The sequence below is a fragment of the Raphanus sativus genome, chromosome 5, assembly GCF_000801105.2.
Source record: "Raphanus sativus cultivar WK10039 chromosome 5, ASM80110v3, whole genome shotgun sequence".
Taxonomy (NCBI): domain Eukaryota; kingdom Viridiplantae; phylum Streptophyta; class Magnoliopsida; order Brassicales; family Brassicaceae; genus Raphanus; species Raphanus sativus.
In genome coordinates, this window is record NC_079515.1 from 35,590,975 (window position 1) to 35,604,082 (window position 13,108).

Sequence of the window (13,108 nt, forward strand, 5' to 3'; positions counted from 1 at the left end):
ATTATTATAAGTATTAAAATACACAATTAAAGATGCAGAAGCAAGGAACAAAAAAGATATTGACAAAAGAAGCAAGTCACATGAGATTCCAAAACTGAAACACTTCTTCCAAAGCAGGTATCTATGCTTTGCTTAGAATCTGAGAAAGACAATAATAAAAAAGCTTCTCTGCAACACCTTTATATAAACCCATTAGCCTTTCATCAAATCCTACACCACATCCATATCTCTAGTACATAGCCTTTTTTATTCACCTTTTCAGTTTAAGAAAAATGGTTTGGAACCTAAAGAACATGATGCTTCATGGGTTCGGCCTCGTGTGTCTGTTCATGACTATTAACAAAGCCTACGCTAGAGAGTTTGCGGTCGGTGGTGCAAAAGGTTGGACCGTCCCTTCCGGCTCTCAAGTTTATAGTCAATGGGCAGAACAGAGCAGATTCCAAATCGGCGACTCTTTACGTAAGTTTCCACATTATACTAATAACCATAATCATATCTTTATTTCACATATGACACACCAAAAATGTACACAAAACTGCAGTGTTTGTCTACCAATCAAACCAAGACTCAGTGCTCCAAGTCACAAGAGACGCTTACGACAGCTGCAACACCGATGCACCAACCGCTAAATTCGCCGATGGCAAAACTTCCTTCGCACTAGCCCAATCTGGTCCATACTATTTCATCAGCGGAAACAAAGACCACTGCCACAAGAACGAGAAGCTAGTGGTCATCGTCATGGCTGACAGAAGTGGCAACAAAAACAACAACACCACATCATCATCACCTCCGTCTACAGCCCCGGCTCCTTCAGGCGAATACGCTCCTTCTCCGCCTATGGAGGGAGCCCTTGAGCCTCCAGCAGCTACGCCTACTCCATCTCAAGAAACTCCAAACAACTCAGCTTCTCCATCTTCTTCCTTTGTTGCTGCTGCTGCTCTTCTCGGAACTGCTCTTGCTTCAACTCTATTCCTACACTAATAAGTTTCTGTTTTGTCTTGTGTTTTTCACTTATGCAACAAGTTTCTGTTTTATCCCTCTCTCTCTTTTCACCCCCATTTGTGTTTGTTGTTTTATTCTTTCCCATTTGTTTTTCTCTCATGTAAAATGAATAAAATTTTCTAATTGTGTGCATATTAAGGATAAAAAAAAACTAAGATACTGTCAAACAAAACTGAGTGTTTCTATGTAGGAACAGCTGTTCCAAATAAACAATATAAGGTTCTTCTATGGTTCTATAGATTAATGGTAAACTCTAACCTCCAGCAGCCAATCAAAAGTTTTTCCCAAGTTCAACCTTCTTTATCAGTCTTATTGTATTGTGTAAAACCGAATCTATTATTCCTGCAACCTGAAAAATAAATCCACAGACAGAATCTGAAACCACCATGGAGTGTTCATAAGAGTATAAAAGAAGCAAGATTTGACTGAGAATATATATGCTAACCGTGAAAACACCACCAATGATGGCGCAAAGATTTGTGATGAAGTGTGAGAAGGACTTTGGATTTTCAGTTATTACAATCTGCATGGGAGAGAGTTCTAAGTGAAACTTTGCAACGGGTAAGTAGTAAGTCTGAGCTATGCTGCTGTGAGCGGTGTATTCATATTCCTCGATCAATGAATGTTCTTGACCGTATCTTCTTGTAATAACCTCTGTTTTCACTATTTGTAGGTAGTGTTCGATCTGTGTACAAAGAACAAAAGGTTCAAGACTTTCAAGAATCTAGATTCATACACCCCCAAGGTCTTTTTAGGGACTTACAGTAACATTGGCACCAAACTCGTGATGGTTTATGAATGATTTTTCATCCAGCTTTTCATGGCTATAGCCAAGATATGGCATCAACCGCTTCACATCGGTCATCAACGTAGGATCAATCAGCCTCCCAAATGAAAGATGGTTAACCACATGCGACATGTTCATCTGAGAAGAGTCGAACGAGTGAGCTCCTGAATGAGCTGAGATAACGAGGTTTCCTCGAACCTGAAAACATACAAAAAGACATATAACTCCAGGGACATTGATTCAGTCTTCAATTTTATTTTTAACAGTCAGAGAGTTTACCTTGTTTACAAGCACATAGCCTTCAACTCTACAACCTCCTGTAACTGGTGCCTTTTCAAGACGTTTTGCTGTGTCATTGGATATACTCCAATCCAAAGCTAGCTTGTGTGTCTCCGGGTGGATTGGTGCTACCAGTTCATCCACCATCTGCAAGAACGAAAATCCTTGTGTTATCAACTTTTAGAAGAGTACTGATTCAAAACTCAATAATAAAAAATATATAATGTTAACTAATTTGGATTTTTTCTACCTTAACTATACTGTCTGTGTCCCGATCTCCATAGTAAGATTCATGTTCGTGGTGTCCATGGTCCTCTCTAAAAACAACAAAACAGGGAACACTGTCATAAGGAATATTTTTTTGCACCAACATACATGTGGTTCACATACGTTTACGGAAGGTATAGTTCAAAGGAATATCAGGAAACTATTTAAGACAATTCTACAATGATTGACTCATAAGGTTAAGCAGAAGATATAAAGAACTATAACTAAGGTAGTAGCTGGAAGTTTAAAAAATCTTATCAGATGGTTTCTTACTTAAGGTCACTGCCTTTGCGGAAAATCCGAATAGATGGATAGCCTTGTATATGGTTCCTGAAAAATATATATCCAACAAGAAACAAACAAAAGTCACCAAGTTTTCATACAATTGAGAGAAAAACCAGCTTCCTAGTACCTCCTACATAGCGCAGGTTCTTCTGTGCAATCAACACTTCCTAGAAGAACACGCCCATCAGTGTCAGGATCATATCTGTAGCAGAGATATATTAACATGACCATGTTTCAGAAATTAATATATCTGCCACCGTTACTTAAGAACTTCAAAACTTAATAAAAAAACGCAGAAGAGTCTAATGCAAACCTCTGTTTTATGATGGTACCTGCTTTCTCCCAAGACGGTTTCTGAAACGAATAGTAGAAAAACATAACCAAACATGAACGACAACTTCTTCACTGTTAGACATGTACTGAGTTACATAATAACCGTAAAAGCTACAAAAGAGTTTTTTTTTTAAAAGAAGCATAAGAAACTACTAGCTAAGAGAATCACCAGACGATTACTCCAGTAACACCATGGTGCATTAAAGTTAACAATCAATAACGGAAAGCTGCATAAAAAAAGTCATTTTACGTCAATCCATATTCATACCCTTCCTATACATGCACAAAGAAAAAAAAGAAGCTGCCTACTCACTGTTGTGACAATAAGTCAAAACCACCATTGGTTAATGGTGTGGCACCATCAGGAAACTCTTGCTTAATTTCTTCTCCATGGTTGATGTGATGTGATGCAATGCCAGAGTGAAACTCTCCACCTGTGGCCTTTAAATGCGGATCGATTGGAAATTTCCGAACAGTTTTTGTTATATTCAACCTGTTCTGAAAATTCAAACCATCTAGGCCTCAGTTAACCATATTAACAAAATATGCAGGCTAAGTGACAAAAAAAAAACAAAATATGCAGGCTAATATATATATAAGAAGTTCTGCACAACTGAAACATGTACCCCGACAGAGACTTACTGTTCCTAACACGTCATTCACATCAAGGGATGCAAATTCACATGAAAGGGCAGGAAAACTACAAAATAGGAAAAAGATACAAAAACAAGGGTTAGCATACAGATGAAAATTTCAAAACTATAGCAATTATACGGCAAGAAAGACCATAACCTTATGAACCTAGTGGCTGTTATACATGTTCCGTAGACATCTAAGAGCAGATTTCAATATCAACAGAGAGAGAGAAAAAAAAAGAAAGAAACAATGATACTGATTTAATCAGTTATGTAAACCTGATGTTGAAATCAATGCGTAAGAAGTCCCCATCAGAGCTGTTGTCAACAACGACAGCAGTTGTAGTGGTGACTTCCAAATAACTACTCAGCTCCTACAAGACAAAGATCATGTCTTGTCTTAATCAAAGCAGAGAGAAAAAAGGTTTATAATATAAAAGAAGGATTTTACCATTCCAAAGAGAAGCATCATAATGAGAGCAGCTACGATGGATAAGCCAGCACCTGAGAGAGATGCCTCTGACAAATCTCTCGGTATTTTCCTTGAACAACAAGGCACCTCGAAAGTCAGATCATTGAAAGAATTATCAAGGACAATGAAAACCAACGCAGAAAATGGATACTTGATGACAATCCGAACGGGTAACTAATCACATTTCAATCCAACAATGTGAATGTACATGCATGCGCACATGCATCAGAGGCAAATAAGAAATGAGGATCGAACCTGTAGAAATCAACGGATTTGATTTTGGTGGGTGAAATCATAGCTGCTGCGGAGAAGAGAGAGATCTAGTGATGGGATCAGTGATTCACCGTGGCGTGAAGTTCAAGGAAACCTTTGCGTTTCAAATCTTTTGACCTTTTTCATTAGAACGTTTTTGTTTTTCGGTCAACCTAGGGGTCGAAAAACAAACCGACCCGAAAAGCCAAACCGATCCAGAAAACTGAATCTGATATAAATATTTGAACTATTTTTAACAATTTTTTTTTTTTGATGTTTAGTCATTTTAGATAATATATAGTTGTACATGTAAAAGTTTAAGATTTGCTAACAATTTTAGTTTTTTTATAAACGTACTAAATAGTTTACAAATTATAAAACAATTTTTTGTATTTATTAATTTATAATTATGAAAATAATATTTATTAAAGTAATTTTTTGAAAGAATTGCCCTTAGATAAATCCCCAAGTAATTGATTGAGCGATGGGTCCGGTCCACTCCTCTTGAACATTGGTTGGTTTAGATATTGTAATTTTGATATTGGACCCCTAGAGTTTCTTTAAATTTGCAAAACACCCCTTTAGTTTTGATTTTTGTCTTGTGTTTCTATTAACTCGGATCTTATTCACTCTCTCCGCCCAAGTATCGCAGTTCCGGCCACCAGGTAAAATCAAACTCCACCTTCTTCGTTTCTCAAGTGTTACATTCTCCAAGCTCTAAATTAACGCCGGTGTTCGAAATCAATGGCTTACGTTTTAGATTTAGGGTTTTACTCATTGATGTGCGTTTGGGAATTTTACGAATTAGGGTTTTGCGATTCTGACGTTTTCTCAATCTGTGCTCATTCCAGAGAAACAAAGGGCTATCCAAGTATGGCTTCAGAGTCTCCGGTGAGGCACAGGCAGTCTCCTCGACGGAGAAGTCCATCTAGAAGAGATGAATCTTCAAGGTCTCCTTCACCACGGACGAAGAGACTGAGAAGAGCTCAAGGTGAAAGGGAGGTTGGGAGAGGTAGAGAGAGGGAAGACAGCAGAGGAAGGGAGAAGAGGGGGGAAAGGGAGAGAAGAAGAGAAGGAGACAAGGAGGAGAAGACGAGGAGGAACGTGACGGATTTGGAAGTTGGGGATAAGAGACGACGCGGCGGCTCAGGGAGAGAGGAGACTGAAGAAAGGAGAATAGCGGAGGATGAGAGACAAACTAATAGAGGAAGACGTGAGAGGTCTGCTTCACCGTCAGATAGGAATAGTCGCAAGATTAGGCGTTCACCAGACAGACCTTCTGCATCAAGGCATGATGAGGTAGGTACCTCTTGATGTCAACTGCTTCTTTCGTTAGCTTAAATATTTGATCCACTCTAGTTTCCGTTCCTCTGCTTGAAAAAAGATTATGTGATTGAACATTGCTTAGCTTTAGTGTATGCTAGTAGGCATTTCACTGCTGGTACTCTCATTGTATCACATAGTATATAGTTTCTATCGCTTGAATTTGTAACGAAAACCTGCTGTGTCAGCCATTTTTCTGCTTGCAAATATAATGTGCTAGTAAAGGTCGTCTTTTTTTTTTTTTGCTAGTACTCTCATGTTTCACATAATATATAATTTGGATCCTGTGATTTAGCCTTTCTGTCACCTGCGGTCAGCCAATTTTCTACTGAATGTGAGTTAAGATAGTTTCTTTTGTGCCGTTCAGCATATAGACTGGTTGATTTTGAAGTTTGAATTATTCTCCTGGTATATTTTCTTGCATAGTTTTATCGTTTATAACATTTGTGACATGCCTATCCATGACCAAAACCCTTCATTATTTTTTGTGAGTCACAAGTCTTGGTCACTTCTTCAGTCACTCTGATCTCCTTTTATCTTTTCAGGGATCTAATGCAAGAGGGAGGGGCGAGGAACCGTAAGTTTCCTTCTTAAATGGTCAACCTTTACAATTTTCAGTATTTTGTTTAACCATGTTAGGAGTTTTCATTAACAGCAATAATGAAGATGATTCAATTGCTAGAATGAAAGCAGCTGAAGAAGCTTTGGCAAAGAAGAAAAAGGTGTCGTCATATGAAGCATCAATTAATTTGAAATTTCTGATTGAGATTTATGCTCTCTGGATTATCCGTGTATTGACGCTTTGTTATATCTTTCAGGAAGAACCATCGTTTGAGCTATCAGGGAAACTTGCGGAAGAAACCAACAAATACAGAGGTGATGTATCAGTCTGGGTATTTCAATTGTTAGCTTTGCTTTGGGATGTCAACTTCTGCTACAGTGATCTTGATGTCTGTGTGAAACATGTCCCTTTGTTGTTAGGGTGGTTTTTCTTCAATTTTCATATGCATTTTGGTATATTGGTAGCTCAATAACTAATGGCTAATGAGACTAAACGCCTCAATATATGGCATCTGGTATCAGCAAATGTTCTAGTGGCTGAAAATCCTGCTTGAATGAATGGAGATAGAAGTATATCTATCACCTTAAAATTATCATAGGCATGCGTCCCTGATTTCTTGAACCATTTGCAGGTATTCCACTCCTCTTCAATGAGCCACCAGAGGCTAGAAAACCCAACAAAAGATGGAGACTTTATGTTTTCAAGGATAGTGAACCACTGGATGGTGAGCCTTTCGACCTTCTAGTTTTCCATTTCTAGAGTTATGTGTGAACATTGTTTAATCATCTGATACATTTGCGATTTGTTTCTTCGTCTATTTTCGTTTGAATCCTTGAACATTGTTTTGTAGTTTAGTGTATACACAGATTTATCTTTTTTATTTTCTCCTCTTTTCTATGCTCCCCAACTTTTAATGGCCTGAATCAGTTATCTTGATGCGTGATTTTTTTGCATGTGAAAATGTGTTGGATTAACAGAGCCACTCCAGCTCCATCGCCAAAGCTGCTACCTCTTTGGACGTGAGAGAAGAGTCGCTGACATTCCTACTGATCACCCTTCTTGCAGCAAGCAGCATGCTGTTATCCAGTACCGGTAGGTTTCTGATTTGTAATGCTACCCTTGAATAGTATTTTTTTATGAACATGGATCTAATGAGAAAAAGGGTTCTAGGTCAATATTAATGTCACCGTGAATGTTCCTGTCACAGGGAAGTGACAGTGGAGAAACCAGATGGCATGGTGGAGAAGCAAGTGAAGTAAAAATCTGTATTCTTTGTTTTGCTTGAAACTTTCCAGCTTTTTTGAGGTAAAAATTTAATTTCCATTATTGTCACCGTGCAGGCCTTACCTTATGGATCTTGGCAGCACCAACAAGACTTACATCAACGTGAGTGCTGAAATCACATTCCTTCTTGATTGTTCCCTTCTCATGGTCTAAGATCAAATGTTTGTAGTGACTTTTTTTTTTGCTTTTTTCAGAAAGACCCTATTGAATCAGAACGCTACTATGAGCTGCGCGAGAAAGATACCATCAAGTTTGGTAACAGCAGGTATGCTACTGAAGAACATTGCAATTTTTCGGTTTATTAATTATGAATAATGATCGGGTCTGTTCTCTGCTTAATCAATCTTTGCTTGTTTGTGTATATTGTTTAGGTTAACTCAGTGCTGGTATCTGATTTCTCGTTTTTTTTCTGACAATGTCTTGACATATTTTGTTCTATTGGTTTCAGCCGAGAGTACGTACTGTTGCACGAGGGTTCTGCGGAGTGAATTAAATCAGAGTCAAGCAGCAAGGAGATCGCTTTTCTCAGGGGGTTTAAAGAGAGGATAGTTGAGCAGCTTCGTTTCTACTTTCCTCAGATAGCGTATCTACTGTGTTGGTTACACAGTCTCGACATTTTGTTAATACTTACCATTTTAGCATTTGCTTACCGACCCCCAATGTTAAATTTGAAAGAGATTTTAATTTCTAGCTTTTCTGTTTTGTAAGGTGACCCTTTGCTAAGAGAAAAAGGCTGGCTTTTGGTAATGCGATCGATCTTTACTTGAAAGTTACAGCCCTTTGGGCATTGGACCAAACTTAAAAGCAAACACATCGAGACAGAACTGAGATCTTTCAACTTGGTACCGAAAAAACATGACTTATCTCTGTAAGAAGCTATGGAAGATCTGTCAATCCTTTTGAGTGAGTGATCCAAGTATCAAAATCATGGATCTCCTTGCTGCTGGTTCGGTCAAGAGCGGTTCTTCCGTCAGCGTCCTTAACCGTGTAGTCAGCTCCAGCTCCGAGAAGCTCCTTGATCTTAGGCTTATCCCTTCTGAAGCTGCTAATGTGACATCTACAGGATGAATGTTTTGGTCGGGAAGAGTCTCCATCTTATTGTACCTGCCTTAGACTTCAAGCATCCGCATATAGTTGAAATACTGCAAATCAACAATAAACCACAGTAATGGTGGTATCCGAAGAATCTGTGGGTAGACCTCTAAAATTTGAAACTGCTTGAAGGAGGAAAATAGAAACCTTCAAATTTATTAATCTTTTTTTTATTTATTTTATTCTTTCCAAAAAGTCTTCAAATCTCCTAAAATCGATCAATTATAATTACATACACAAAACAAAAAAAGCTTCAAAGGTTTAGATCTGTTATTGTTATCTGTTTAATTAATTCGTTTCTCCTTCTTCTTCGGTTTTGTTCATAGCTAAGTACTCGAGCGCAGTGACTACATCACTCATATTAGGTCTCGTTTCTGCTTCTTCTTGAAGACACATCGCTGCAACTGCAAGCGCTTGATACAGTCCCTTTATTGGATACTTCCCTTCAAGCAACGGATCCGCCATTAACGTGAACTTTCTCCTATCTTTAAACAACGGACTCGCCTGCACATTTCAGCAACACCAAATCAAGAAAACACCAATGGAATGATAGATACAGAAGAACTTTAGCGTTACTTGTTACCCAAGTCACTAGATTCTGTTCTCGAGTTGGTTTCGTCGTGTCGATGACTCTTCTTCCTGTGATCATCTCCAAGAACACGACTCCAAAACTGTACACATCGGACTTCACAGTGAGCTGTCCCGTGAGAGCATACTCAGGGGCACAGTAACCATACGTTCCCATCACTCTGGTTGACACATGGGTCTGTCCACCGGTCGGACCAACTTTGGCTAAACCGAAATCCGAAAGCTTTGGGTTGAATTCTTGGTCAAGCAATATGTTTGAGGCTTTGAAATCTCTGTAAACCACAGGAGGATCAGCTGTTTCGTGTAGATACTCAAGCCCTCTCGCTGCTCCTGCTGCAACTTTCATCCTTGTGTCCCAATCCAACGGTTTCTTCTTGGTCCGCGCCAAATCTAAAATAAAAGGCTAATTTAAAAAAAAACTATAAATGCATAGGTAATGATGTTTTGTAATGTTTTATTTATATACCGAGAAGATGATCATCTAATGAGCCATTTGGCATATATTCATAGACAAGAATCCGTTGATCACCGTCTGCGCAATATCCAACCAAGTTGACAAGGTTTTGATGATGTAAGAGACTCAACATCATGACTTCCACAAGAAACTCTCTGTTCCCTTGGTAGCCATTCTTGTCTAGCTGCTTAACCGCAACAACCTAAATAAATACATTGCAAGAATCATAATCAAGAACGAGGATATGACGAAGATGCTGTAAGAAAAGAGTGGAAGTATATATACCTTTTGTGTGGTTTCTATGTGCCCTTTGTAAACCCTTCCAAAACCGCCTTCCCCGAGCTGATTCTCAGGGTTAAAGTTCTTGGTGGCGACGCAGAGTTCTCTGAATGTAAAGATCTGAGCACTTATTTTGCCTTTTCCGAGTTTTGATATCTCCTCGGATATGAATCTTCTCCTACTGCTATCTGCAAGTATATGTCAGCTTGTTTTAGATATAAAAGCTTTAAGGAATCTGATAATGTATATTATGAAAAAATATTTTTTTTAAGAAAACTGGGACCTGTTTTATAAGAGATATTGTCAAATCTAGAAAGAGTGTTGTTTGCATCGATGCAGTCTTTGATGCCTTGTCTTGATGATGATCGTCTGGTAAATTGTCTCTCGGACATACAACAGAACAAGCAATTCATTTTCATTCTGTATGTGTGTTTATATGTATCTTTTTGGAATACTACTACAAGAAGATGATAGATTGCTTGAAGTTCATGGACCTCAAATCCAAAAGGGTCAGAGATAATTCTCAGACGAACAAGATTTATTTTGCTTTTTTGTGTAAGATGGCAAAAGGGTTTGCTGAGAAAATAAGGTTTGGCCTTTGAAGAAACCAAAAATGAATCTGGTCTCTTTTGGCCTCAAAAGAAGAAGGAACAACAAAAAACAATGAGAAATCAATTTTGCTACTAAGAACCTATGCTTACGTTTGAATATTTATTTTATGTTTACGTATTCTTGCAAATGAAAAATAGAAAAAAATGAAAATAGATGAATGGTGAATTTTGGTGAAAATCGAATGGAAGAGAATTAAGATCAATAAATATATATTTAGTCTTTGTGGGATTTTGAGATATGTTTATCCATTGCCATATTCCTATTAATATACTCCACTTTGTTTCTAAATTTGTGAGAATTGTGTCGCTTTATGTGGAAAATTTGATGACATGAGAAAAAGAACATTTTTTTGAAACCGTGTTACCTCCACTGATGGAACCTGTAGCTTAAGTCTCCCTTGCCTGTCTCCTGTTTTTAAATTCATGCAAAAGTCTTGCCTTAGTCTCTGCAGTCGTTAGAATCAACGTATACTATTAGGAAAGATTAGAAACAGTTCAAGATCATAACAGAAACATGGATATATCTTCATATTAATGTGGCTCCAAAACGTTTGTGGTTAACAGAAACATGATTTCTATTCTCAGAGTCAGAGACACACAAGACCAAATGAAACTAATCTCTGAAACACACAACACAAGACCATATGAAAGTTCTTTAACCATACAAACTAATCTCAGAGACACACAAGAGATTTCTAATCGACAAATTCAAACAAAGGAGAGTATCGTCTTCATCCAACAGAGTTGCATCATCACTCTGCAGCTTTTAATGGGATTTTATTGCCACCAGTAGCGATCTTGTATACGTAAAAACAGGTCATGAGAGCACTGCAATACAGATATGGTTCTAATGTTAAAAGTCAATGGAGTAGAATCTCAAAAAGAAGAAAAAAAAAACACCAAATCCTTAGAAGCAAAAAAGGATAACTAATAGTCACTAGAAAGAAATGAGGAAAGAAAAGGAAGATGGTTTACCTGATCACAGTAACTAAACCAGCAGGCATAATCTTCTGAGTGAGCAAGTAACGCTGTCCCATGACTAGTGTCAGAGCAGCTGCAATGACTGCATCAAAACAAAAAAAAAAAAAAAAGAGAACATTCAGATTAGTTTCAGTCACCAGAGATTCTTGTATAGGAGAATTAAAAAAAAAAAACTTTTTTTGTGAGCTTATTTGTAAATGTTCTTTGAGGTGGAAACAAGAATTAACAATACTAATACAACATGGTATGACTCAAATAAGACAAGACCCTTCGATTATTCTTATTCTTGTAACCAAATCCTTAAAGTGAGAAACTTTGCATTCAAATAATTCATTAGCAAATTGTTGAAGAGAGACTATATCTAATGGAGAGAACAAACAAACAAATTCAAAGAACTGCTACAGTTGAAGATCTAAATCAAAGCAAAAAATATTGGTTTTCATCTTTGTTAATCAAGTCTAAATTTTGTATTTCAATAATCAGTTTCAAAACTTTGATATAAAAAAAAAAATTCAAATTCAAATCCCACCCAGTTCATGCTTCTGGTAATAAAAAAAATATCCTAGATCCGCCACTTATCACACATGAGTCAGATCATCATCATATAGCCGGATTACTTATGTTTGGATCCAGATCATTAGTGGGCTAATTAAGACATGTAACCTTAACAACAAATCTTATATAATCAAATTCCTGTCTATAACAATGTGCAAGTTCTTGATCCAAAAACACTCAAACCGTAACAAAACTCAACCAAATAAAATCAAACCGAACCATTCCTCAATTCACAAGTCAAACGATAACGGAACCGTAGTACGACAAAAATAAATAAATCGGAAATCGGTGTTAGAAACAGAAAAGGAACCTACCTGTCTGAAGAACAACAGCGATGGAGGAAGTCTTCTTCTTATGGAAAGCATTGAGACTGAGATATCCAGCGAGGATGAGTAATAGACCAGTGCCTGCACCTCCGGCGAATGATGTGATGCTTCCTTTCTTCATGTACCCGATGAACCCACCGCCGATTAGGAGTAGCCCGTACGGGATTGTAAAGCAGAAATCATGCATTTTCTCGAGCTTTTTTTTTTCTTTTTATTTTCCGGGAAAAGTGGGAGGATGAATGAAGAAGAAAGCGATGGATCGTGGTGCCGAATTTGATGATCTGACTTGTGAAAGAGACGACTTGATAGAGAAGTGTGTTTGGTGTGGTGAACGCGTGGAATTGGTACGCCCTTTTTCGTCAACGGTCTTTAAACAACTATTCCACTTACGGCCCATCATTTTTACGGATCAATCATCTAATTGATAGATAGTCTCATAAACATGCATGTTGTTTTTAAAGAAATGTATTAAAAGTATATATTTTTATATTTTCAATACAGTTTTATCAGCTAATAATGATCAGTACTGATTTAAGTTTTGAATAAATATAAATTTGGATATTCGAATCTGATTCTTTGAGTATATGTTCAAATTAACTAAGATCTGATTCATATTTGATATTTAAAATACCATCTTATAAGATTTGTTTTTGTATTTTTATAGTTCAGATAGAATATGATTCAGGTATTATGGATCAGATTTTGCATTCAGTTACAAATGTTCGAATTTTGGATCCATAT

The 13,108-nt window shown here is 37.4% G+C and overlaps 5 protein-coding genes across 6 annotated transcripts; 2 read left to right on the top strand and 3 right to left on the bottom strand.

Annotated features, from left to right (window-relative positions):
- The first annotated feature begins 212 nt into the window (after window positions 1-212).
- LOC108861535 (early nodulin-like protein 9) lies at window positions 213-1,134 on the top strand. Its single transcript, XM_018635418.2, has 2 exons — window positions 213-459; window positions 542-1,134. The coding sequence occupies exons 1-2, from the start codon at window positions 273-275 to the stop codon at window positions 979-981; spliced, it is 627 nt and encodes a 208-aa protein (XP_018490920.1). The 5' UTR covers window positions 213-272; the 3' UTR covers window positions 982-1,134.
- A 97-nt stretch (window positions 1,135-1,231) lies between these two features.
- On the bottom strand, window positions 1,232-4,490 carry LOC130495163 (protein disulfide-isomerase 5-3-like). Its single transcript, XM_056986383.1, has 13 exons — window positions 4,316-4,490; window positions 4,040-4,130; window positions 3,868-3,962; window positions 3,596-3,653; window positions 3,267-3,451; window positions 3,123-3,180; window positions 2,934-2,974; window positions 2,748-2,822; window positions 2,609-2,665; window positions 2,319-2,385; window positions 2,069-2,215; window positions 1,766-1,987; window positions 1,232-1,687 (listed from the first exon to the last, which is right to left on the bottom strand). Exons 1-13 carry the CDS (start codon window positions 4,354-4,356, stop codon window positions 1,274-1,276), a joined length of 1,551 nt encoding a protein of 516 aa, XP_056842363.1. The 5' UTR covers window positions 4,357-4,490; the 3' UTR covers window positions 1,232-1,273.
- Window positions 4,491-4,851: 361 nt separating this feature from the next.
- On the top strand, window positions 4,852-8,228 carry LOC108861534 (FHA domain-containing protein DDL). The gene is made up of 11 exons (XM_018635416.2): window positions 4,852-4,977; window positions 5,164-5,611; window positions 6,181-6,212; window positions 6,291-6,357; window positions 6,454-6,511; window positions 6,829-6,921; window positions 7,175-7,289; window positions 7,405-7,452; window positions 7,538-7,583; window positions 7,676-7,746; window positions 7,930-8,228. The coding sequence occupies exons 2-11, from the start codon at window positions 5,186-5,188 to the stop codon at window positions 7,967-7,969; spliced, it is 996 nt and encodes a 331-aa protein (XP_018490918.1). The 5' UTR covers window positions 4,852-4,977; window positions 5,164-5,185; the 3' UTR covers window positions 7,970-8,228.
- A 485-nt stretch (window positions 8,229-8,713) lies between these two features.
- LOC108861533 (probable serine/threonine-protein kinase PBL23) lies at window positions 8,714-10,856 on the bottom strand. 2 transcript variants are annotated; one of them, XM_018635413.2, is made up of 5 exons: window positions 10,178-10,856; window positions 9,901-10,082; window positions 9,628-9,817; window positions 9,157-9,551; window positions 8,714-9,077 (listed from the first exon to the last, which is right to left on the bottom strand). In XM_018635413.2, exons 1-5 carry the CDS (start codon window positions 10,311-10,313, stop codon window positions 8,862-8,864), a joined length of 1,119 nt encoding a protein of 372 aa, XP_018490915.1. In that variant the 5' UTR covers window positions 10,314-10,856; the 3' UTR covers window positions 8,714-8,861. The 2 variants fall into 2 exon arrangements, with proteins under 2 accessions (XP_018490915.1, XP_018490916.1); XM_018635414.2 differs by having other exon boundaries at window positions 8,913-9,077; window positions 9,150-9,551.
- A 150-nt stretch (window positions 10,857-11,006) lies between these two features.
- Window positions 11,007-12,708, bottom strand: LOC108861536 (protein FATTY ACID EXPORT 6). The gene is made up of 3 exons (XM_018635419.2): window positions 12,356-12,708; window positions 11,481-11,568; window positions 11,007-11,333 (listed from the first exon to the last, which is right to left on the bottom strand). Exons 1-3 carry the CDS (start codon window positions 12,552-12,554, stop codon window positions 11,258-11,260), a joined length of 363 nt encoding a protein of 120 aa, XP_018490921.1. The 5' UTR covers window positions 12,555-12,708; the 3' UTR covers window positions 11,007-11,257.
- Window positions 12,709-13,108: the final 400 nt, after the last annotated feature.

Bases quoted from the DNA above. Each gene is read 5' to 3' on its own strand.
- LOC108861535 (XM_018635418.2), top strand. From the start codon at position 273: ATGGTTTGGAACCTAAAGAACATGATGCTTCATGGGTTCGGCCTCGTG. The intron at 460-541 runs GTAAGTTTCCAC...ACAAAACTGCAG, and splicing joins CCAAATCGGCGACTCTTTAC to TGTTTGTCTACCAATCAAAC.
- LOC130495163 (XM_056986383.1), bottom strand. From the start codon at position 4,356: ATGATTTCACCCACCAAAATCAAATCCGTTGATTTCTACAG. The intron at 3,181-3,266 runs GTGAGTAGGCAG...TTTTTTATGCAG, and splicing joins TTTGACTTATTGTCACAACA to CTTTCCGTTATTGATTGTTA. The intron at 2,975-3,122 runs GTGATTCTCTTA...TATTCGTTTCAG, and splicing joins GTTACTGGAGTAATCGTCTG to AAACCGTCTTGGGAGAAAGC.
- LOC108861534 (XM_018635416.2), top strand. From the start codon at position 5,186: ATGGCTTCAGAGTCTCCGGTGAGGCACAGGCAGTCTCCTCGACGGAGA. The intron at 6,213-6,290 runs GTAAGTTTCCTT...TTTCATTAACAG, and splicing joins AGAGGGAGGGGCGAGGAACC to CAATAATGAAGATGATTCAA. The intron at 6,922-7,174 runs GTGAGCCTTTCG...TTGGATTAACAG, and splicing joins GGATAGTGAACCACTGGATG to AGCCACTCCAGCTCCATCGC.
- LOC108861533 (XM_018635413.2), bottom strand. From the start codon at position 10,313: ATGAAAATGAATTGCTTGTTCTGTTGTATGTCCGAGAGACAATTTACC. The intron at 9,818-9,900 runs GTATATATACTT...GTATTTATTTAG, and splicing joins ACATAGAAACCACACAAAAG to GTTGTTGCGGTTAAGCAGCT. The intron at 9,078-9,156 runs GTAACAAGTAAC...TGAAATGTGCAG, and splicing joins AACAGAATCTAGTGACTTGG to GCGAGTCCGTTGTTTAAAGA.
- LOC108861536 (XM_018635419.2), bottom strand. From the start codon at position 12,554: ATGCATGATTTCTGCTTTACAATCCCGTACGGGCTACTCCTAATCGGC. The intron at 11,569-12,355 runs GTAGGTTCCTTT...GTTTTGATGCAG, and splicing joins CGCTGTTGTTCTTCAGACAG to TCATTGCAGCTGCTCTGACA. The intron at 11,334-11,480 runs GTAAACCATCTT...TCTGTATTGCAG, and splicing joins GGTTTAGTTACTGTGATCAG to TGCTCTCATGACCTGTTTTT.